Genomic DNA, 25,715 nt, shown 5'->3' with positions numbered 1-25,715 from the left:
TATCCATCCTACACTAAGCATAGCTTTTCAAAGTGGGAAACAGGTCCTCCAACCCGCAACACACCCATCACCTGCAAACCTGTTAGAGAAGCAGAGCCTGAGGGAACACCCAGACCTGCAGAATCCCGATTCACATTTTATGATCTCCATGTGCCCCATATGCATTGTTCTAAAGGGCTTTGTAATTCTTTCAAAAGGGGGGGGGAGGTTACAATATTCAAATAAGTAGAAAATGGATAAGGAGTAATCAGTTGGTTGATACTTTTTATTGCATTATATGATGAAGGCAAACTTCAGGGCCACTCCTATCATCCTTCCAAGAGAGGAGCACCCTACCTTTCATCTCTATTACCCCTACCTTCCAGTAGAAAGTCAAAGCCATATAGACAATGGGACTTGTCCTTGAAAAACAGTCTCAAGAACTCTATTTCTGTTGGATTCTCTCTAGTAGTAAACCTCATAAAGTTTCATATACACTGAAAGTATCATTTGAACTTAATAAATAAATAATAAAATCTGTCATGATTAGTCATCAATAATAGCTAAAATACTTATCATTTATGAGGTGCTTTAATATGTGTACTGAGCTCTATGTGAAATGTCTTACAAATACTTTAAACTTTAATTTCTACAATAATATTATGACTGAGGAATTCCTAAAAATCTTTTACAGATAAAGAAACACAGACTAAGAAAAAGTAAGTAATTTGCTCCAAGTAAACAATTAAAAAGTGATTGCCAAAATTCTTGTACCATCTTTTTGTTTTGAAACCTAAAAAAATATGATAGGATCTATTATAATAAGTACTATCAAATTTTTTATATTAGGATCTATTACAGCAAGCATTATCAAAATTTTTATGAAGAGAAAATTTGTAGTGTTAAGTAGAATATCTTTCTGTGAAAATCACAGTGTAGAACAAAATAATAAAATTCAACACACAACCATAATTCAAGCTATTTAGGAAGCTGATACAAGATGATTTCAAGTTTGAGGCCAGCCTGGGCAACTTAGACCCTGTCTCAAAATGAAATAATTTTTAAGAAAAGGTTGGAAATTTAGCTTGGTGGTAGAACACCTTCCTAGCATGCACAAGGCCTTTAGTTCAATCCCCTGTTACTGACTCCTGTCAACCACAAATACAACACAAAATCCTAGATTCCTAGCCTAGTGTGGTGGCCCATGCCTGTAATCCCAGAACTTGGGAGGCGAAAACAGGAAGATTGCAGGTTCCAGGACAGCCTCAGCAAGTAGTGAGACTTTTATCAACCTAGTGCGACCCTGTTTCAAAATTAAACATAAGGCCAGGCGTGGTGGCACACACTTGTAATCCCAGAATTTGGGAGGCAGAGACCAGAGGATCACAGTTCATGGACAGCCTCAGCTACTTAGCGAAGCCCTTCGCAACTCAGTGAGACCCTGTTGCAAAAATAAAAAGCCTAAAAACAAAATAGGGCTGGGAGTGTAGCTCAGAGGTAAAATGTCCCTGAGTTCCATCCTAGTACTATAAAAAAAAAAAAAACATAAAATAGGGCTGGAAGTTTAGCTCGGAGGTAGAATGCCCCTGGGTTCAAGTCCCAGTGCCATGCACATGTATGTACACACACACACACAAACACACACACACACACACACACACACACACACACCATAATCCTATTGTTTTTCCTACTTACTATCAGTTTCAAACTCATAACATATATATGTATTTTCCATAATTACATCTATAAACGTTTCAAGGTATATAAAGTTAGAAAAATAAAATATTATGCAAATACCATTTGTGATGGCTCAGATAGCATTTATAGTAGCTATTGCCTGCTACAAAGGTTGAAAAATCTAAAACATTTTAATATTACTTAAGGTAGACGTGAGGCACACATGAACATGTACAAGGTAACCTGCATATTTATCCATTTTCAAGTAACAACACTCAAGTCTATTCCTTTAACAATAAAATTAAGAGTAATGAAATGGTTTAAATTCTGGCCTATATTCAGGAAAATAATACAACAAGCTATCAAAAGGGCAGGTAGCCAAAGTGGCACCTCTCTTTTCAGAAATCTTTAACTGCCATTATAGAATTCCAGAGAATTCATTAACTTTAAGGGTAAAAATAATTTTAGGAGCTCTATCTAGCTCCCCAGATAAAGAAGAATGACGACAATCATATACAGAATTGTATATTTTAGCACACAGGGTAAAATAACAGGGTATTTGTTTTCTATGTGCAGTATTTCATTTAATGTTTACAACAGACATCAGTACATTATTACCTCCATTCTTATCTCTACTGATTTAGGATACTTGCCTTTGGTCAACTAGTAGGTGATGGAGTTGGCTTAGAAAACTGAAGTAGACTTCACCCCACTTTTAGCCACTGAAAATTGTGTCTCAAGCACAGGTAGAGGACAAGATTACAAAGGTGGGATGGTTTGAAAGGATTAGAAACACTTAGAATCCCAAAATTCTTTCCTCCACTGGCCTAAGGCAGAAGTCAAAGGTTATTTAGAATTGGGGGTCTAGCTCAGTAAGAGTGCTTGCCTAGCATGCAGGAGGCTCTGGGTCCCATCAGTAGAACAGAGAGAGTGAGAGGGAGAGGGAGAAAATACGAAAAGCTATGCTAACTATGTTTTAGGGACAGTGGACACTGCTCTGAGTAAAGAAACTAACTCTCAGTTATGGTCTTAGAGTCCTCATTTATAAAAAGCAACTACATGCTTAGTGAGGCCATCTGCGACCCAGTGACACCCTGTTTCAAAATAAAGAATAAAAAATAGGGTTGGGGGTATAGATCGAAGGTAGAATGGCCCTGGGTTCTATCCCCAGTACTCCAAAAAAGGAAAGGAAGGAAGGAAGGAAGGAAGGGCAACTACAAACAATGTATCAAGAAGGCTGAGTGATCACTAAGACTTCTCCCACCTTTAATAAATTTCTATTCTATTTCAATTCTTTAGATGAAAACAACTCTTTTACTCATTATTTTAAAAATATTAATATTCCTAGAAGTAGAGGCAGGAAGATGAATTGATGCAGAGTGATTTCTTCTTGAAAAGGAACCCTAGGCCATGGAAGTAGATTGTAGTAATGAAAGAAAAGAAGAAAAAAAAAAACAAAGGAAAAAGAAAAGGAAAAATTACACAGGTATACTTTTGTTGTTGTTGTTGTTGTTATTGTTGTACTTTGTGTGTTACGGAGTACTCCGGCAATGGCCTGTTAAGAGTATCCATTCTTTTTTTAACCTATGCTTGCCTGCATCCTATAACCTTGCCCAATTTTTCTTACACCAAATAAAGGAAGAATGAGAATTAACAGTTAACAATTCACCTGCTTCTTGGTTTTTCTTGGAACCTAGGAGTATAGCAGTAGTGTTGAGCTTCCTTGCAGCCTTGGGAGTGGAGAGCTTTCCTTGATCAAAGTTCTTCTCCACACCTGGATTGGAATACTTCCATTAAACCCATTAGTAAAATTCCCCTGACATCTCCTCACACAAAAGTGTTGTTGCTCTGCAGGCTACTGTGTAAATGTCTGACTGTCCTCAGAGAGCTCAACCCTATTCCCACAGAAGAGGTCCCCAGTCAACTAGCCACCCCCAAGAAACCCTCCAAGGCTGTAGGATGTGAACTCAGGAGACAGGGTTCCTGACGTAGCCTGAGACTTGTGAAGCCACAACAGGAATTCCCATAGTGGCCCCACGCTACTAGAGTGAGGTAGGGATGGACTCCTCCCTTGGATTCATGGTTTTCTCCACAACCACGGTTTTTCTGTGGGAGGGGGTATAATGGAATCTAAGTATGAAACACAAAACATGGGGTTTCTAAACACTCCAGCTATAAGTGTAGACCTAAGCAGGGATCCAAAGAGAAATTTCTCAATGCGATTTGAGAGAATTAATTTTGTATTCACAACAAGAACAAACCCCAAACCAAATACAAGCACACTAAAAGAAGTTCTTTCAACTGGTTACCCATTTGTAGAAGAATTAAACCCCAACATCTCAGCCTGTATAAGCTTGATTAATCTTGAGTTGACAGCCTGTATAAGCTGTCAACTCAAGATTAATCAAAGATCTAGAAATTAGATCAGAAACTTTGCAATTACTAGAAGAGGACATATAAACACTCCAACATAGAGACACTGGTAGAAACTTCCTCAAGAAGATCCCCAAAGTTCAGGAAATTAAAATGAGAATTAATAAATGGTATGTATGACATTAAATTAAAATTTTGTGAAGCAAAGGAAATCATCAAGAGTTTAAAGAGAGTCTCCTGAATGCGACATTTTTTTTGTCAGCTACTCTTCTAATAGAGAACTAATATCTAGAATATATGAAGAGCTTAAGGCCGGGCGTGGTGGCACACGCTTGTAATCCCAGCATTCGGGAGGCTGAGACCTGGAGGATCGCGGTTCGCGGACAGCCTCAGCTACTTAGTGAGGTCCTTCGCAACTCAGTGAGACCCGGTTTCAAAATAAAGAATAAAAAAATAGGGCAGGGGGTGTAGCTCGGAGGTCAAATACCCCTGGGTTCCATTCCCAGACCCGCAAAAAAAAAATAATGCTATGTTCATATATTTTCATATATGAAATTCCAATCTCTATGACATGTACAAGGAAGAGAACTGCGCGAGGTGGGGTCTGGAGAAAAACACACCCAAATGTTGTGTGCAAGTATATTCCTATCACTGTATACCTCATTGTATTTCTAATTACAACGCACCAATAAAAGTATAAACAACAACAAAAAAATCAATTTGCTCCCTAAATTCTATCCAACCCACCCTATAACAACCGCATTCTAATTTCTTATAAAAATAACGCTTCGTTTCTAATTTCAACAGCATTTTCCTCCCCACCGAGTGCAGGTTTTCGTAGCAGCAAAATTAAGCATAAGATAATTTATATCAAGAATATCACTTGATAACAGGGATCTACAGATAAATCCCCAGTGTAAGTATTACCTCTGAAGTCCAATCTTAAGAATGGTCCATTTCCTCTTAGGTACTTAGTGGCCACATTTTTTCAAAGAGCAGCAAAACCTCCCCTGTTTATTGGGATGCTCCAGAAGAACAAGACGGCAGAAGTCCCCAGACAAGGTGGGTTGACGACAGCCACCGGCTCCCCTGAGGCTGGAACCTCAGTCCCTCGGGCTCTCCCTCTCTCCCCCAGGGTCTTCTTTTCTGCGCTTGCAGTCCCGGGGCCCCGTCCCTCCTCTCCACCTCCAGACCTGCTCATACCTGCGACTCCTCATCTTCAGCCACTACCCCAATCACCGGGATCTGGCGAGGACTGCTGGACTTGTTCTTGCCTCCGGGGTCCTGGGCGGTCGCCGCAGCCTCCGCTGTGAGCATGGCTGAGAGCGGCGCTCTAGGTCTAGGGGCTGAGGGTCCTCCGGTCCCACGCTCCGGCCGCAGCTGCGGAGCCCAAAGGGGCCCCGGTACGGCTTTGAGGAGGCAGCCTGAGAACTGCGGTCGTCACCCAAGGCCCCCGGAGGCCGGCCGTGGCCTGGGTCGCGGCGCTACACCGGGCATAGCGCCGCGGTCGCCCACCGGAGAGCTAGGAGCTCCTTAACTCGCCGGTTGTTAAGACAAGCCACGCGTTGCTAGGGGCGGGGTCAGGGCGGTGCCAGAGGGCGGAGGCGTGGCTTCTACGGAGAGCCGGAGACCCAAACTACTCCAAAGCCTAATCGGTGCCTCAGTGCTGGGGTAGGATGGGGTGTGTGACAGGTGCGGGAAGTGGCACCCAGCGCCCAGCGTGTCAGTCGCGCTGAGCCTGGCTTGAAACAAGCGCGTGTGGGTGGAGGGGTGGGAGCTGGGAACCAGATGCATTACGAGTAATAGGATGGATGGATGATGTTGAAAACAGAAGGTTTTCCTTACCCCATAAAATGCAACCAGTCTCACCTACATTTCTTACTGACTCTAGAGTAAGTTAACCCTTTGTAGTCCCCACCGTTTTCATCTGTAAAATAGAATTGTTTTGTGGAGTTGAGGCAATAAACAGCCAGTATACTCAAGATTATCATTATCTTTACTACTGTTATCTATTGGAGCCTGAAGGGTGAGACTGAAGGGGAACCTTCTCATGATAATCATCAGTATAATCTCAAATACAAAGGCTTTGAAAACTTAAAAAAAAAAAAACAACTTTGGACTCTGTGTGTGTGTGTGTGTGTGTGTGTGTGTGTGTGTGTGTGTGTGTGTTTTACTGGGGATTGAACCCAGGGGCATTCTATGAGCTATATTCTAGCCCTATTTTATTTTTTATTTTGAAACAAGGTCTCACTAAGTTGCAGGGAGCCTAGTGAAGTTGCTGAGGCTGGCTACGATTCTCTTGTCTCAGCTTCCCAAGTACTGGGATTACAAGTGCGCTTTACCCATCACGCCCAGATTAATCCATTCTTTTAATTTCCAGAATGTCTTCAAGATTTAATCTTTTTTAAAAAAAATCTTCCATAGAATGTACCCACAACAAACTCAATGAAAATAAATGCCACTTCATTTCTCTGGGGATCTCCTCATGTTTAGAATGAACAAGTCGATCAATGTTTTCTAAGTAAGGTTCCAGCTCAAACACTGGATGCTATTTCTGACCCCAAAATTAAATGAAAATACTAGGTTGGACCTGAAAGCACATGATGTGAATCACACCCAAAGAAAACAGGGTTCTTTGAAGGAGTACTGAGAACTTCCAGTCCCTATACCCACAATCTACCCCTCTACTTTCTTTCAGTCCTTGGAACTGCTCTGAGATCACCAACACTTGTTGAAGTCTGTAAGCAGACTTCGTATTTCAAATTGTTGACGACTCTTCCCCTTTTTTTTGGGGGGGGGGGAGAGTACTAGAGACTGAACCGATGGGTATTATTCTACTTCCAAACTACAGCCCTAGACTTTTTTATATTTTAATTTATTTTAATTTATTTATTTATTTGCAGGTCTGGAGATGGAACCCAGGGGCATTTGACCTCCGAGCTACACCTCCTGCCCTATTTTTTATTCTTTATTTTGAGACAAGGTCTCACTGAGTTGCAGAGGGCCTCACTAAGTAGCTGAGGCTGTCTGCAAACTGCGATCCTCCAGTCTCAGCCTCCCAAATGCTGGGATTACGAGCATGAGCCACTACATCTGACTCTTTATATTTTTATTTTGAAACAGGAAATCACTAAATTGCCGAAGGTCTCTCTAAATTGCAAAGGCTGACCTTGAACTGGCAATTCTCCAGTCTCAGCCTCCCATGTATGGGGTTAACTGGTGTATGCCACCATGCTTGGCTTACACTTGTTATTTTCAAACTCCCTTGCCTAGGCCTCCACATTGTTTTTGTTTTTGTAGTACTAGGGATTGAACCCATGGGCATTCTACCTAGGCTACACCCCCAGCCCTGTTTTATATTTTATTTTGTAACAGGGTCTCACTAAATTGTGAAGGGCCTAAATTGCTAAGACTGGCCACAAACCTTCCATCCTCCTGTCTCAGTGCCCAGCTTTTTGTTCTTCATCTTCATTGGAATGTTTAGAGATGCCCTCAAGGTCTTGTACCTAGAGGCCAGTCCAGTAAGTATGAGGTTTCTATCACTCAGGAAAAGAGCAAAGAGTGTGTCATTGTTCACATGTTAAATTGCTGGGTGTTCAACAGTCCAAAGTATACCATTGAAAAAGAGATTGAAACCATACAGTAGAATCCTGTAAGACTGGCAGTTTAAACAAAGATGTTTAACATCTGGCTGACAACCAGATGTTGCTTATCTGTGGGTGATCATCCTGGCATCTCAAGGTAAATAAAGATTAACAGGAGAGATCATGGGAAGATTTCCACTTAAAACAGAGTTTGTCTAGGAGACATCAGCTGACTTCTGTGTTACAGCAACAAGCTAAAACTGATTAGGGTCCTTAAACTTCAACTACCCTGGAGAGTCAGATGTTCTTTACTGGGCCCAACTAAAAACACTTGCCTAATGAGCAATGGATATTCTGTGTCACCAACTGTGTGTTGGGGCCCACTCGGCTGGACCGAGATGGCACCCAGGCTTGTTGCCAGCGTGGACTCAAGATGGCGCTTAGGCTTGCAGCCAAGTCACGAGGCTCACGAGGCTGGCAGTGCCCTGAGCCTGCGCAGTGTGCCCTATCAGGCGCCCTATGGATGATCAGTGACGCAGCGCCTCGTGCTACCACCAGCCCGCCTATGAGAGGGTTAGAAATGCGCATGCCCTAGCTGTGGGAAGCTTGGGGTTGGAGTGATGAGGGAGGGGTTATGAGACTGATATATATTTGCCTGCTGTGCGCATTGGCGGCAGCAGCAGCAGCATTATTATTATTGAGAAGGAGCATTAAAAGAGGAAGTAGCTTCATCAACAGAGTCGGCATTCGTTTGTTTCTTCCCTAGGCTCTGCTGGTCAGAGCCTTAGGGACGCGATAACTGTGCACAGACCTATATATTCATTCTGTAAAGAATCCACCTGTGCTAGTCTAGGTTCCCTGAGCCTGCCATAAACATACAAGCTCTACTCATGTGCTGACTTTATTGGGGAATGCCGTCTCTGGGAAGAAGAAAATAGAAGTGAGGTAGTAGAGAAGAGCACAGGTATATAGGTGCTACAGATATACTCATAGCTTAGGAACAAGTGCAATTATTTGGCAGGTCTTTTAGGATATGTTCATGAAGGTCTTATGGATCGTACCTTGGAATGGCCTATCTGGCAGAAAGGAAGGCTCATCTTGTGCTACTTCTCTTTGGGCCAAGTCACTCCTCAAGTAGATTTGCCAGATTTAGTAGGTTCTAGGCCAGCCTCAGCAACTTAGCAAGACCGACAACTTAGCTAGGCCCTGTTTCACATTTTAAAAGAGTTGGAGATGTAGCTTGAAAGTAGACTGCGCCTCGTTCAGTCCCAAGTACTCCCCTGAGGTGTTCAATGAAATAATTTCAAGAATATTCCCACATTTTTTATCTTTTTATCTGTTGATGGACACCTAGGTTGGTCTCGTCGTTTTGCCATTGTGAATTTTATCACAATAGTAATTTAACTTTAATTCTTTGGGGAAAATGCAAAAAGTCCACACAACAGAATTTTACTCAGCCATGAACAAGAACAAAATAATGCCAATTGAAAAAAAAAATGTATGGAACAAAGAATACAGCGAGATCAGCCAGTCTCAGAAAGTAAAGGGTTGTCACTCCCCCAATATGTAGAAGCTAGAGAGAAAATAGGAAACAGAAGGGACTTTAAACAAATGAGAAGAAAGACCAGTAGAATAGTGGAAGGGGACCAGGGAATGAGGTGGGCAGGGAGAAAAGGAGGACTGAGGAAGAAAACAGTTTAAATAATGTTATGTTCCTAGAAGAAGGAATCATTGCCAATCTCACTAACATGCATGGGGGTGAGGAGAGAGGAAGGGGAGCGGGGTGTGAAGAGAAACACACCAAGTGATATGTGTGTACATTTGTATCACTCTGAATCTCACTATGATATACAATTACAGCATACCAATAAAAGCATGAAAAGAAAGAATACCACCTCATTAAGTATGGAAGTTTTTCTAAAAACACAAAACTATCACATGGATTGCTCTCTAGATGTTCCTAAAAAGAACAGAAAAGTATTAGATAGCCTCCATCAAATACTGAAATTATTATTAAGATAAAAATCCATTCATATATAATATTTCAAAAAAGAGATTAAAACACTAAATAGTACTTTTTATTTAAATGTTTATAAGGCAGATCTATAAGAATGATATAAAAACATGGCATGTAATTTGATAACAATATCCTGGAGTTTACAGAATTTTAGCAAATGTGAATTGTGCAGTTACAAAGAAAACAGTATTTTCCAAGCACATACAAAACACTTCATGAAAATCAAGGCCAAAAAAAATGAGTATAATTAGTTAACAACAGAAAATCAATTGCAATATGAATCAAAAAATTATCCTTTCAAGGCTTTTAAAGTAAGAATTATTGCGGTATACCTTACTCAACAAGTATTAAACAGCATCATGACAAACGACTGAAGGCCAGAAAGGATTCCTTTTGACTTCATGTAACAAAGATCCCAAATTTATAATGGCTTAAATGCAGGAAAAAGCCGTGAAAGTGAAGTTGTCATAGTTGGTCTAGTAATCTCTAATGTCTTCCTTTGAGTGTAGCCTTGACCTGCTAGGGACAGCACCCAGGCTCCTGTTGTAGTCACAACCCCAGCAGAAAGAGGGAGGGATGGTAAAGAACATTTGCTACTTTCAATGGAGAGGACTTCATCTCACTGGTCAGCACTCAGTCACATAAAAAGCTAGCTGCTAGGGTGGTTGAGGACCACGATGGGCACCAGCTGTAATAAAAGCCTGGTAAAAAGACATGGGTAGACAATTTCTAGTCTCTGTTCATGCTGGACATGTGCGAAGCTATGAAAGACTTTCTCTTTTTGAATTTTTAAAAATTTTTATTGGTGCATTGTAGTCATACATCTTAATGGGGTACAAGATGGTGGAGGCATACATGCACATATCACCCAATGACTTTTAAAGAAAAGCTCTCAGAGAATACTTCCTTGGAGTTGGCGATTCGGAAATCGTACTTTTGTGAGTTAATTTAGCCCATGTAGGTACTGGGAGAATCCGTACCATTTGCCTTAGTTATGGCTGAATGTGCAATGAAAATTCAGTGAATTTAAAATTCAGGGAAAAACTGTATATATACGAGGTTGAAAATAACCATTTTTTAGTATCATATGGACAGAATCTCTGAAAATTAAGCACTTTATTATTTTCCCACACTACAAAAAGCTGAAGAACTTGTTTATTCCTGTAAAATTCACTCTTTAAGGGCAATAACAAATTGTGTTTCCACAAAAATGACTACAGTTTCATTTAGAGTTAATTACAATATACTGAATATATGCCAGAATCTGTTTTACTATGTACAATGGAGAGTTGAACATCTCGTTTTCATGAAACACATCACATCACAAATAAAAACCTTAACACTAGACTTAGGTGTGTTATAATATGAGCAGCACTGCTTTAAGTCACAAACTTACAAAATAATTTCAACACAACATTATAGTCTGTTTAAATACTTATTTCAAAATGGGGATTTTACAGACTGACACAGCTTAGTGTTTGCAGTATTTCTAAAACATATTTATGAATTACATTTGTGGTACTTATTTAAATACTACCACCTATAAAATCTTAAGCTTCATAAATAAACTTCTGGGGAAATAAGTTTCTGCACAGAGTTTATTATGAAATGGTTTAATGGCAAAAGGCAATTAAAAAGGTTTTATACTATATAAGAGGTAAATAATACAAAAATTGGATGTGATACATTCTTGAAGCCCTTTCACACAAATAAGTTTTATAATTTGACTATAATGTTAGGTAAGAATATACCTTAAGTTATTAACATCAAATTAATTTTGAAAGTAAAATTCTTAAGTCAACTCAACGTTATGCAGATTTAGAAGAAAGTAATTAAATAGTTTAACACTAAAGCTCATTGTCCATCCTAAATGTAGCACAAAATAATTCTCTGATAAATATCTATAAATATAATTTATTCATATTTCTAAATATTTTAAATGTAAATAAAAATCTCACGTGTAGGTAATCTGGGCTAAATTTCATGTGCTTTGAAAAATAAATGTTAGCATGAATATATTTATATCTAAATGCAATATTAAATATTCTGAATAAAGGAGATATATGAAATCTGTACACAAAAGCTAAGTAGCATGATACAGCTCATGGTTATTTTCCTCACAGGAAAAAATTAAGTGACTTTCATTGCATAGGATTAAGACTGGGGATGTTTTCTACATTCTTATCATTCTCTCAGGGGCACTTCTCTAAACAAACCAGGAAACAAATCTCCACTCTTCTAAAGTGTCCACCACCACTTTCTCACATCTGGCAATAGCAAAATTTAGCCCTACTTCTCAGGCCAGAAACATGACTCAAAAAATTAACAACAATTGTGAATAGTAACAAAAATAAAAATAATCATTAGTAAAATAAAGCAATTAAAAGTAAATAGATTTGTACCTTTAGAAAGGCTTTTAAAGATTTAGGATTATAAAAATACTTATTCTAAAATTTCAAAATGTTTCTATTTTGTAGCACTAGAAAGGAAATATTGCCATTTTAATAACATTTGCCAGCTTTTATGTGTTTTCATAAACATTTTTTATGTTTTCAAAGGTCCAAATTATCTGTAATAGTGGTAATTTTACTGATGTATATATATATATATATATGTATATATATATGTGTGTGTGTGTGTGTATATATATATATATATATATATATATATATATATGTATATATATACAACCACAGCAATATACTTTAATTAGTCATCTAGATTTTGGAAATATATCATTGTATTTTCAAGTTAAATGGATAAAGCATGGTCTTAAGAGAGTAAAAATGCAAGGAACAAGGAAAGCTTTAAAAATACATGTTTTCACAGTCCATGATAATAGCAGGGTTAGGTATTTATTCTTAAATGTCATCACCCAACTCAATTCCTATTAAGAACTAACAAGTGATTCTCAAGAGGGGAGAAATGTGGTTAATATGAAGAAAATGTTAAATCTTGTACTTTCTCATTAGAAAGCACAAGATATTAAGATTCACCAAGAAGGGAACCAGAAATGGTTTCCCAGACTGACAATGAAGGGGTCGAAAAGAAGCTATTGATAGGAAAAGTAGACTCCACAAAATAACAAAATAAAAGTCTTTTTATTTTTGTCAGCTGGATTCAAGTCATTGGGTAAATTTAGCAATAATATAATTTCAGGAAGAGGAACATATGTAATTTCATCTTGTGTGCAACTTTCTATTTTAATAAGGACAGAGAAAAATGGGGGGAAATGTAGAACATTCTAAAGTTTGAACAAAATGCAATTTCCATGTGGAGTGTCAGCACTGAGCAATTTTATGAATAATCTATGATTATATGTCTCTAGAGTAGATTTATAATTAACCACTTATCTTAATATCCTTCTTGCTTATAAATTACTCCTTAATGAATGGTTGTGCAGGCAGGAAGGTTTCTCAGGAAGAGAAGAGGTCCAGATTTACAGGGATCTTCTTTTTTTTTTTTTAAGACCTGCAGGATCTCAGCACTTCATTAACACTACTCTGTTTCTTTCTCTGCTTGAGTCCTTTGCCCAAGGGGGGAATGTATGGACTGCACTGGTCTCCAGGATCCTGTTCCAGGCCAGACCAGGAGAAGCAACTATGGATGGCTCCAAAAGCAGCAGTAAATTTACAATTGGGATATTTTCATATAGCTTTTGATGCACACAACCTACTCTAAAGAAAAGCCAGTGCCTTTATACAAAAGAGGAAGCAATCTTAGACGGGTATCATGAGCCTAATGCATGGGGGTGGAAAAGGGCTGTATAGTCTTGGGGTTAAAATTATGGCTTCTAGAATATGTCTGCTGGACTCAAGTGCTCACTCAGTGACATCAGGCAAACACTTTTCCATCCTTCAGTTCCTTTTATGCAAAATGAAAATAATTAGCTCCTCTCTCATGGGGTTTAGTATTAAATAGGACAGTACATTTAGGGTAAAGTGCCTAAAACTATGGCCGGCACATCAGAATCCCCCATTATTAGTAACATCCCATAGCATATGGTGGTGACCGGCTAAGGTGCAACAACAAGATCAGCTGGCAGATAACTACTTGAGTTTTGCTCTAAGAATAGTAAGACAGTTCCCGAGATTGGTACCATATTAGAGGTATCAGTTTAGGAGGACAAGTCTTACTGAGTCCTTTCCCTGATCAACATACTAATATGAAAATGAAACTGCTCTATGATATGATAAAATCATGAGTTGTGTATTATTGGTATGTATTTCATGTCTCCAATTCTTTTTTAATATAATTTCAGGCTTGTCTTTTTAATTTGTGTTTGTTCACATAAACACACTATTTCATACAATTAATTACTTACCTATATGCTAATGTAATTGCCTTTTCTTTTCTTTTTTTATGTGTGGTACTGGGATTGAACCAAGGGCATCCTACCTCCAAGTTACATCCCCAGCCCTATATTTTATCCTTTATTTGGAAACAGGGTCTCACTAAGTTGCAGAGGGCCTCACTAAATAGCTAAAGCTGGCCTCAAGCCTGTGGTCCTTCTGTCTTAGCCTGCCAAGAGTGTGCCACCACACCCGGCTTTATAATTGCCCTTGCTTAATAGTGTATTATTACATATTTCTATTTTTTAATTTGGATAAGAATTGAAACCTTACTCAAGCTTTAGGGAAAAAAAAACTATCCACTGATTTATAGTAAAAAATTCAGACTCTGTTGGTTTCCAAATGGTTTTAACATTATAACTATAAACATTTTTGCCTGACTATGAAATACAGTTATAATAACAATGGTGTTAGAGGTTGTGCAAAACATAACAGAACACACCTAAATTGCAACAATATGTTGACTACAAAAATTCATAGTGGCAAAAATAAGACATTTGTGAAAACTAATTTGAAGAAAATCCTATCACTGGTTTACTTGAAGTCTCTATTAGTGTGTTTCAAACTGTAGTGATCTGACAGCACACTTACAACTGAGCACAGAGGAAGTCATAATAACCAGGGGACAAGCAGAGCCTAGATGGCATCCGTGAGCACCATCCATCATCACATTACTGTGACTCTCTCCGGAGAAAGATGAGGAATTGTTCCTCCAATGCCTTCTTCTAGAAATTGGCTCTTTTCCCAGCCCTTTTTAATTCGTTTTAGCTTTCGGCTTATACAGGGAATAAGTAAAATGGTCTTACCCAGAATTACAATTGAGGGCAAAACAAGAGCAAGAACAAAGTTTGGTGGTGTATAAAACCTGTAGTACTCTTCTTCAAAAGCTCGTTTCCATCCATAAATTAAAACATGGAAAGTACTTATGAGCAGCGCAACATATCCAAGTGTAGACTTGAGGCAGAGGAAGAAGAAAAAGAAACGATACGAAATAAATTACTCAAACTCATAAACTGACCTATCCAAAGATACCATGTTTATATTTTTTATTATTATTATTTTTTTTTGTGTGTGTGTGTGTGTGTGGTACTGGGGGTGGAACCCAGGGGCTTTCTACCTCCGGGCTGTACTCCCAAACCTATTTTATATTTTATTTGGAAAAAGGGTCTCACTAAGTTGTTAAGAGCCTCATTCAGTAGCTGAGGCTGGCTTTGAACCTGTGTCATCCTCCTGTCTCAGCCTCCCAAGCGTGGCGTTTACAAGCATAAGCCACCATGCCTGGCCCATGTTTATATTTTAATAAAACTACGGTCTTAAGTTCTTGACCTACTCATTGCCCTCTACTTAATTAAATATCTTTTGCAATTTTCATATATTTAATATATTCATATGTGTTTTCTTATTCTTTACATGCAAACCTTATTTTATACAAGTGGAGACATATTGCATAAATTACTTCTGAAGTCCATTTAATTTCTTTATATCAAGAATGATTTCATGCAATTAAAAATGAAAATAAGACATTAATATTGTATAATATTTTATTGGATGATGTACATAGTTTATTTAATCATTCCTTTTTGTTGCTTATTTACTCTAACTTTCTTTCTTCAACTATAAATAATGTTACTTTAAGGCCCTTGTCTATGTTTAGGTTTATTTCCTTAGGACTGATTTCTCTTAATATGATTATTGTTCAAAACATCTAGATTTTCTTTAGGAGAGTAATATACACTGCTAAACTCTTCTTAATAAAGGTTATTCACATTCCTACAAGTTGTATATAGAATAAGTGTGTACCTATAGATATATATATATATGAACACATATATTATAACATTAAATGCTGGAATATATGCATGAACATACATATATAATACCCATAAACATATTAGTTAATAGAAAAATATAAAAATTCTTACAGTATTAGTATGCAATATAAATAGAAATACAAATATGTGACTTTACTGGTCACAATTAACGCAATTATTAGAAACACTTCATTTAGGCAGTTTACAGGTTAAATTTTAAAAGGTCAGCACTCTTCAGAATCCTAAATTATTAAGTTTAGTACTGCCTGATTAATGGTCTGTGTTGCATAAAAGTAATATTAAACAGTATAATGACAACATCTGACTTCACTAGGAACATTTTAATTGACTAGCAGCCAAAATGTTTGCAGTTACTCGTCTAAATTCAAAATGATAATATGCACCTGTCTGGCAGGGAGAGGCAAACTTTTATCAGAGAAACTTCTAATTCTTTTCAGGTGTGATTAGCAGTTGGGAAAAGCATTCACATTCTCTTTTCTTCAAAAAGAAAAAAATTAAGACTTGGCCAGGCATGGTGACACATGCTTCTGATCCCAGCATTTAATAAACTATTTTTTTGTGGCATTGGGGATTGAACTCAGGGCTCCCTGCATACTAGGCAAGTGCTCTACTACTGAGCTCTATCTCCAGCCCCCTCCACTTTATTTACTCATTTAGTTTGGTTGCAGTTTTATTGAGCTATTCATGCATGCAGTTTAATGGTCAAATAGTTCTTTTAAAAACTAGCAGTCCAGCCATGTGTGGTAGTGCAAGCTTGTAATCCTAGCATTTGGGAAGCTAAGACAGAAGGATTGTGGTTTGCGGACAGCCTCAGCTACTTAGTGAGGCCCTTTGCAGTTCAGTGAGACCCTGTTTCAAAGTAAAGAATAAAAAGTAGGGCTGGGGTGTAGCTTGGAAGTAGAATGCCCCTAGGTTCTGTCCTCAGTACCACACACACAAAAATATTAATTTAGACAAGGTTTATGTCCTTAATTTGAATAAGATTTTTACATGTTTTTTTTTTAAAAAAAAAAAGCTCAAAATATGCAGAGTAACAAAAACACTTGTACCACTAAATGATACCAGTAATCCACATATTGGTCTATAAACTATTCGATCACAACAAATACAAATTTTGTGATCATATATGAATATTTTAAATTTGAGGTACATGTTTTAAAAATATGCAAACTTAATGTAAATATTACTGGAGAGGGTAAATATTTAACTTCTTACATAGCATAATGATGTTTTGAAATCCCTTTACAGAAACTGACAATATATATATTTGTGTGTGTGTGTGTGTGTGTGTGTGTGTGTGTGTATGATACTGGGGTTCCTGGAAACCCTTCTACCTCCGGGCTACACTCCCAGACCTATTTTTATATTTTTATTTGGAAACAGGGTCTCTTAAGCCAGAGAGGCTAGCTTCAAACCTGAGCGATCCTCCTTTCTCTGCCTTTCAAGCGCCGGGCTACAACTGATATATTAAATGCATAATCTTAAGAAGATGCACAAGGCTCATTGCTTGTCATAATCCTCATCAGACACACAACAGTGTGTGTGTGTGTGTGCATTTGTATATTCACACATTTCTTTAAAATATTCAGACTTTCGCCAGGCGTGGTGGCGCACGCTTGTAATCCCCGCGCTAGGGAGGCGGAGACAGGAGGATCACACGGGTTCGAAGCCAGCTGTGCTGGTTTAAGAGACCCTGTTTCCAAATAAAAAGTATAAAAATAGGTCTGGGAGTGTAGCCCGGAGGTAGAAGGCCTTCCAGGAACCCCAGTACCACCAAAAAATAAAATAAAATATTAAGACTTTTCTTCTCCTCATTTAAATTCAAACTAATAAGATTTTTTTTTTCTGGAAAGATCATGATGACTCAAAATATAAAATAATTTTTCATTCATTTGGCTAATAATAAATTGACTTCCAGCACTAAATTTGACCCCAGTTCACTCCTTCTCCACTTTACTTTCTTTCTTTCTTGTTAAAATAACCTTTATCCTTAACGTGGTGGATAGTGCTATCAGAATTCTAGTACCCGTCTTTCATTTACTAACCCTGAATGGTCCTAAGCTGGCCTCCAGCAATATGTGTGTTTTCTGAGCTAGATGCGTAAATATGGACCCAAAGGCACTCTTTTTTATAAGGTACATAGGTGAAATTCAATTTTACTCAATGAAATTATATGCTGTCCAGTCCCTCACCAAATGAAACCTCACCTACCTGAATAAAGCTGAATTCCCTCCAATTTAAAGCATTGCTCACTGAAGGGATGGAGGTGACCGCAAGGAGGGAAAGTAAGCCGAGGCTCATTATGCCAAAGGAGATATACATTTCAATTCTCCAGACCTCTTCCTCATTCCAAGAGTTTTCAATATTTGCATGAACCTAACAAGAAAACAGTGTGAATTCCTTTTATTTGGTACAACATTAACTGATTCAGTACATAGTTCACTCTTGGCATAAAAAGAATAGGGTCATATATAGACATATTTAAGTTGTATTTAACAAACCTTTACAGTAGAGCACCTATTACTGTTTGATATCATTCCAGTAACAAGGAAAAGGGAAGGAGATGTTAAACAAAAACAATTCTAAGATTCTCTCCTTCCTTGCATTTGTGCTAGGAGAGGGGAGGAGGGCAAACCTATGCCATCGTCTTGTGCATCACTGTTACTGGGGCTCAGGACTCCAAGACCAGGAAATGCTGAGTGGTTGGTTCCCAGGCAACAGAAAAGAAGTACTGGCAGTTAGGATTAGTTCTGAAGTTCTCACAAGTTAGTTTAAAGTTAGTAGAATATTTTGGAAACACGCTGGCCTTAGTTTAACATAGAATCCAAGCAGGGAACTTCTAAACTACTCTGTATTTCCACCCACATGTATAACATATCTGTGTTGATCTCTCCTCTTACATTCTTTTTCCTAGGAAACTGGGATTTCCTAAGGATATAGTTCCATGGGGCTGAAATATTTATTCAATGAGACTATTTTACTAATATACTTTCCAAACTCCAAATAGCTCATTTATATGGAGTATTTTCCCAAACATGTTTCCCTTACATTGATATATAATCAAGTTAGACGTAATTAAATTTATGGTAATCTGCATAGAAACAACTACTTTTAGAATTATGTTTGTTCATTCACAAACAATGTAATTAAAGCATAAATCAAGGGTGGAAAGATCAGCTGAAGTTTTAAGTATCTATTTATGGAAAATTTATTCTTACTTAACACTATCTTTGTCCAGTTTCAGTTAACAAGTTGCAATTAAAAAAAGAGGGGAAAAAAGCTGCTTCTTAGACACGAAGCTACATTCTTAGACATCTAAGAATGCTGGTATAAAGCAACCATACCAACATTCTAAAAGAGCCCACAGAGCTCCTCCTACTGTCTTCTCATCTGAAGTCTGGACATCAGTACAGAGTAAGAGCATGCCCGGAGACCAACACCTATACCTACCTGCCCTCCCAGTTCATTCATTTGTTCCACAAATATGCTCTTTGAGTGCTACTATGTCCAGGCCCAATTCTGGGTGTTGGACATATATCAGTAAACAACAAGGAAAGAGATCCCTCTTCCTATGAATTTATGTTCTCAAAGAAGGAGGTAGAGAACAGTAAATATAATAAACAAGGAAAATGTAAAGTGGGTGAGGGAATGGTAAGTGCTACTGAAAAAAGATGTTGAACAGGGTATTTGAGAGGACCTGTGAGTACTGTGGTTGGGTTGGAAGCGGGTGGGAGAACTTAAAAAAAAAATTGTGCAATGCAGGCTTCATTGAGGTGAGCTCTGAGCCAACAGCTGGAGGGAGGTGAGGGAGCTGGATGAGTAGATAACGAAGCCTTAGTCGTCAGCTAAAAGAAGTGGTATTTTCAGAGAATGTGTGGATTAAAGGACAACAATCTATTAATATTTTTAAAAATTTAGGTTTTACTGTTGAAACAAGCATAAGTACTAGATACTGTGCACTTGGAATAGGATACCTTGCATTCTTATAAAGTGCAAATACTTTTACATTTTGTTTTGGTGCAATGTCCTTGGCTTTCACTGATAAATTCTATACCAAACAGCTTTAGTAAAGCCCTTATTTTATATTTGGGGAATGGGAACTAATAAGATAAACCACACTCTACCTCAATAGCAATCCCCTTCCATGAAAGAATGAGTATTTATTTATTTTTCTTTAGTAACAAAAGCCTTATAACAGTGTGTCCTTGTGTACTGTATCAGAAATCTCAAAGTAAAAATAGAAGTTGTGTAAACACTACTAGCAATGGTGTATTCTCTTTTTTCATCTTGATATCTTATTTTGGTTTTATATTTTCACTGGTTCTATTTTATTGTATATTTTTACTGATGTGCCTCATTTTGTGGACCATGGGTAATTATAAAACATTAAAATAGGCCGGGCGTGGTGGCACACGCTTGTAATTCCCGCTCTTGGGAGGCGGAGACAGGAGGATCATTCAGGTTCGAAGCCAGCCTTGCTGGCTTAAGAGACCCTGTTTCCAAATTTAAAAAAAAAAAAAAATTATATATATATATATATATATATATATATATATATATATATATATATGTCTGGGAGTGTAGCCTGGAAGTAGAAGGGTTTCCAGGAACCCCAGTACCGCAAAAAAAAAAAAAAATTAAAATAACTATGTTATCACAACATTGACAATGTTATTGTTTGATGGTAAAAACAGTCACTGCAGCCAGGTGTGGTGGTGCATGCTTGTAATCCTAATACTTGGGAGACTGAGACAGGAGGATTGCAGATTTGAGAACAGCCTCAGCAAGTAGTGAAACTCTCATCAACCTAGTGAGACTCTGTTTCCAAAAAGAAATAAAATTGGGCTGGGGGTATAGCTCCAAGGTAGAATGCCTGTGGACTCAATCCTCAGTACCACAAACAAACAACAAAAACAAACAAACAAAAGTCACTGCAATCATAAACTTAAAAAAAGTCCCCAAACAAGTTTTTTATTTGTTTTCTGCAAAAAAAGGAGATGGAAACCGTTTTTATGATAAATGATTTTAAATTAGCTACATAATTCTCATGCACACAGACTGTTTAAAGAACAATTATTCCCCTTCTTTGCATAGGTGAACGGAAAATTTCCATTATGAGGTATATAAAATTTTACACTACTTTAAATCTTACATCTTATAATTCATATTGATGAAGTATCTTACTTAAGTCAAATAAAAAGCATGGTCAGTACCTGCTGATAGGCCATGTTGAGAAACAAGTATCTTTCTGACCTTCTCATTGGTAAGCAGAGGCTGTAGGCCACGTGGACAACAGTGAAGAAGAAGCTTAATAATCCCAGCTGCTTCCTACACTGTAACCAGGTCTCCAGCCACGGTGGAAATCTCCTATACTTGGTACCATAATAAAGCTGATAAGCAGCTGCCAGGAGACCTGCTAGGTATACCAGAGACAATAACGTAATGGCCACTATAGGCAAGGTTTTGTTCACAATTTCGATAGGAATCTTATAAAAGTCACTCTGCTGGTTTTTTGCATACGGATGCACCACATCTCTGACAAAGGAATAAATAAAGAAAAATATGGCCAAGCTTATGGCTACCACCACCGGGCCTCTCCAGAGAGTAAAGAGTCGCAGGGGTAAATTTTCAATCTCTCTGGCTGATGATAATGTTCCCAAGTCAACAGGAATGAAATTCAACTGCCGGGCCAGTTCAATAACTTGTTGTCGAGCTTGGATATTGTTGCTGCATATATAAACCTGCAGGAAAAACAAATAGACTCATCATTCCTATTGTTGTTTATACAAAAGGCAATGATCACATGCTGTGCTTACTGGTGATGTGTCTCTTGTAAAAGCCTCGAGTGGCACAAGGGATTAAAGTTAAGGAGCTGAAGCATTCATTAATTTATTAACCTAGTATTAATAGATTTAAAATAGCATCATAAAAACAAAAAAGCCCTTGTCACCCATGATGACATGAAATTAAAATGCAAGAAAATCTAGCTGCAGCCTGGAATCTTCAGAGGGGAGTTTTCAAGGGGAAGGAGGCAGGTGGAAAGAAAAGTGTCCTTTTCTAGGGCGGCAGCAGCAAGGTAAGGTGTCCCCTCTAGGTGGTTTTAGCTATTGGCGATTCTCCCCACCCCCAGCTCTTTAGCTCCCACAGGGAACAGGGTGGGGCTGGCACTTCCTGTTTTCTTAGAAAATATTTAGTTCTAGGACTGTAGTGATTCTGCCTAGTAGAGTGACTGTAAGCACTACCCTTTATAGAGATATTCAGTAAGAGTGAGGATGGGCACGGATCGTGGATGGTGATGTTTTCAACTAAAATCTCCTATGTCATAATGCTGTACTATTTATAAAGTATATCTTTAGATTTAGAAACCAATTCACCAAGTATGTCCAAAAAACCATGAATAATTTTAGGTGTATTATTTCACGGATAAAGTATATGGAATTTTTTTCATCTTTAAGTAGTGGTGATATTCCTAGCAAGTAAAAAATGTATTATAAGGCTTAATTTAAATAGAAAAGCAACAGACATATTTTAAGACTATTATCACTATAGGAGTTGCAAGGTTATAGGTGCAGGATGGGCATTCATACTGCCAAAAACTTGTTAATACTGAGATAGAGTTGAAAATCAACAAATATTTGTGGACTGCCAAGTTCATTGCTGGAGTAAACTATTACTACTATTACAAATGGGTAGGCCATCTCACTTAGGGCCAGAAAAATACTGGTATAAAGTCTCCAGTAATGCATAAAGTCTCCGGTAATATTTAGAAAAAAACATATTTTTTAATATATCCCTAAAGATGTGTAAGGGGTCCGAAAGAGACCACACTGAATTATTTGTGTGCTAAGCCTATTTACATAATGGTGACAACATAGAGGTCTTTGGATTATAAATTTACTAACATTAGCCAAATGAATAACAAATCCCAGTCAGGCATGGTGGCACACGCTTCTAATTCCAGTACTTGGGAGGTTGAGACAGGAGGATCACAGGTTCCCAGCCAGCCTCAGCAATTTAGTGAAGCCTTTCTCAACTTATGAGACCCTGTTTCAAAATAAAATAACAAAATAGGTTTAGGGGTATAGATCAGAGGTTAAATGCCCCTGAATTCCATCTGAGTATAACACACACACACACACACACACACACACACACACACACCCCTTATACTATTATATCAATATTAATGAACTTCTAAAATGGCGATCCTTTTATACTTAAGAAATAAGGCAAAGCATTATAAATTAATTTATTACAGTTGTGACAATGTTGAAGTAAACTTGTTTATTTGTCTGAAAAAAGTCTAAGTGATTAAATATTATAAGTCTAAATGTATTAAATAAAACATTCAAAATAAGATTATGAACACTGTTATGAGCACTCAAAATTACAGATTAAACTATTCCTGTAGTTCATTTTGAATTTAATCACTGTTCTATATTATTCCCATTAAAATTTAAAATTATCACAAGTATCAGTAAAAGATTAAATTCAGGAGTGTGTGTGTGTGTGTGTGTGTGTGTGTGTGTGTGTGGTGTGTGTGTGTGTGGTACTGGGGATTGAACCCCAGGAGCAATCTACCTCTGAGCTACTCTCTAAGCACTACTTTTATTTTAGAACAGTCTTGCTAAGTTGCTGAGAGCCTCACTAAATTGCTGAGGTTGGCCTTCAACACGCAATATTCTTGTCTCAGCCTGTCAAGTACTAGGATTACAGGATTGTGCCACCACACTCAGCTCTGACTCTAATTTGACTGGTCTATGTCCATTGCAAAACTCTGGTGGATATGAGCAGAGGGAGGGTAAAAGGATTCAGAAATAGCTTTGAGAGGCTGGGCATTTATCTCAGTGGTAAAGCACTAGCCTTGCTGGTTTGACCCCCAGCATTACGAAAGAGAAAAAGAAATAACCTTTAGGAAAATATATATTATTTTACTAGTCTTTAAAATAAAGATTTGAAAGGAAATGATTATCATGCCCATGATACACAGCATGTAATGATATAATACTTTATTTTTTAAGGCATCTAGTCACCTATCTTTAGGGACTAAAATTATTTTATTATCATGTTTAATTTTTTTTTTTTTTTGGTGGTACTGGGGTTCCTGGAAGCCCTTCTACCTCCAGGCTACACTCCCAGACCTATTTTTTATATTTTTTTATTTGGAAACAGGGTCTCTTAAGCCAGCGCAGCTGGCTCTGAACCAGCGCAACCCTCCTGTCTCCGCCTCCCAAGCACGGGGATTACAAGTGTGCGCCACCGCGCCCGGCCTATCATGTTTAATTTTAATGCATAAACAAAACTTTTAAAGACTTTTAAAAATACACAATTTTATGTGTTTACTTATAGAAGCTCTCATTCCAGAGAAAATGACAAAATTGCCATTTTCTTTATCCTCAAGTTGAACTCGATGAAGAACTAGCCAAGACTTGTATGTAAGTAAACCAAAGAAGTACAGTCTACCTCTACCTCTCCCATACGTGTTAAGATCTATGCTTAAAACAAACCTACTGTTTTATATCCTATGAAGAAACTTTGTAAAATAAAAAGGTTCTTGCGAAACATTGTTTTTAAGGATCATATTAAATAGGATTTCATTCACAGATGGAATACTGTGTTACCAAATAGCTGCAAGGAAGGACAAATGGGAAAAGGAAGAAGGAGGGAAGGAGAGAAGGAAAGAAAGAAAAAGACCTATTTGCTATCGTTTCTGTTTTTGAGGAAGCCAGGAAAAACTCAACACATGGTGCCACATTATTCAACAGCCAACCTCGCCTTTCCTTTAATTAATTGGTCATGACAGAAAAGGCCACTACTGAGCTATTTTCTCAGCTTCCATATCATTTTGGAAATAGAAGTGTCCCCTTGACAAGGTCAAAACATTAATCTTCTGGTGCTTATACAGAGTTTTCAAAATAATAATCAGATTTTGGTTTTTAAACATCTCGTACCTGCTTAACTACAAAATACCAGTTAGGTAAAAAATGAAAGTTAAAATTACATACCTGACGGCTGGCATCTTTAGGTCCTAACTGAAGTGCCCAAGCGGAGATAACGTTAAATCCTTTGACTATCAAGGAATCCGGGAATAACGAAGCCAGATACTCAGCATTGGACTCTGGGTACTGGTTTATCCTCATGTTATTGCTCACATCAATCAGGATTTTACCCACAAGCAGATGTCTCAGGTCCCATAGGGAGGTGTAATGTTCCCGATGTATAGCAACAAATATTATATTTGTTTTCGTTAGAGCATCTTCATGATGGGTGACATCTACCACGTGAGGGAAAAATTCAGATGCGAACTTGGGATTTCTGCTTCCAATGACCACATGATAACCGCATCTAATAAGCCGAATGGTCAGGGATTTGGCAAAATCCCCACTTCCAATTACACCCACAGTGACTTTCCTTGCGTCTTTGATGCCATTTATGCCATTGGGTAAAAATGTTTCACTAAGGCTCTTGGGGCTTCCCATCATAGAGATGGATTCCATGGTATGGACTCTTCCAAGGTCACCAGGAATGTCCTAGGAGAGAGGAAATAAAATATATACCAGTTACCAGTTACCAGTTACCAGTTACCTATGACCAAACTTAGAACACTTCCAGACATTCTAATAATGTTTTGCATTTCTAGAAGTAAAATATTTTGGCATGCTATGTAACCTAGAATACAGCAAGACACAATTTATATGCTAAGAAAGAATCTCTAAATAGGAAAATTAACTGCCACAACACGGGCGATTTGCTAAAGTGGGGCTTCTTGGGTTTTAATGTGCACAAAATCACCAGGGGGATCTTGTTAAATTTTAGACTCTAATTCAGTAGTCGTCTGCATTTCTAACAGAGGCGATGCCAGTGCTGCTGAGTCTACCTACCCTTCTTTGCACAGCAA

The 25,715-nt window shown here is 37.9% G+C and overlaps 2 protein-coding genes across 2 annotated transcripts in view; both read right to left on the bottom strand.

Annotated features, from left to right (window-relative positions):
* CFAP69 (cilia and flagella associated protein 69) overlaps positions 1–5,349 on the bottom strand; it is a gene marked incomplete at both ends in the record, with an annotated part of 75,275 nt that extends 69,926 nt beyond the window's left edge. Inside the window, one exon of the mRNA XM_080701194.1 lies at positions 5,236–5,349. Coding sequence (XP_080557320.1) covers positions 5,236–5,349 — 114 coding nt within the window. The remainder of the gene's footprint in view (positions 1–5,235) is intronic.
* A 9,302-nt stretch (positions 5,350–14,651) lies between these two features.
* On the bottom strand, positions 14,652–25,314 carry STEAP2 (STEAP2 metalloreductase; the record flags this gene model as incomplete). Its single annotated transcript, XM_080701426.1, has 4 exons — positions 14,652–14,939; positions 18,029–18,193; positions 21,031–21,558; positions 24,823–25,314. The coding sequence occupies 4 exons, from the start codon at positions 25,312–25,314 to the stop codon at positions 14,652–14,654; spliced, it is 1,473 nt and encodes a 490-aa protein (XP_080557552.1).
* Positions 25,315–25,715: the final 401 nt, after the last annotated feature.

The sequence above is a fragment of the Muscardinus avellanarius genome, assembly GCF_963383645.1.
Source record: "Muscardinus avellanarius genome assembly, chromosome: 9".
In the NCBI taxonomy this organism is placed as follows: domain Eukaryota; kingdom Metazoa; phylum Chordata; class Mammalia; order Rodentia; family Gliridae; genus Muscardinus; species Muscardinus avellanarius.
This window is presented reverse-complemented; position numbering and strand designations above follow the sequence as displayed.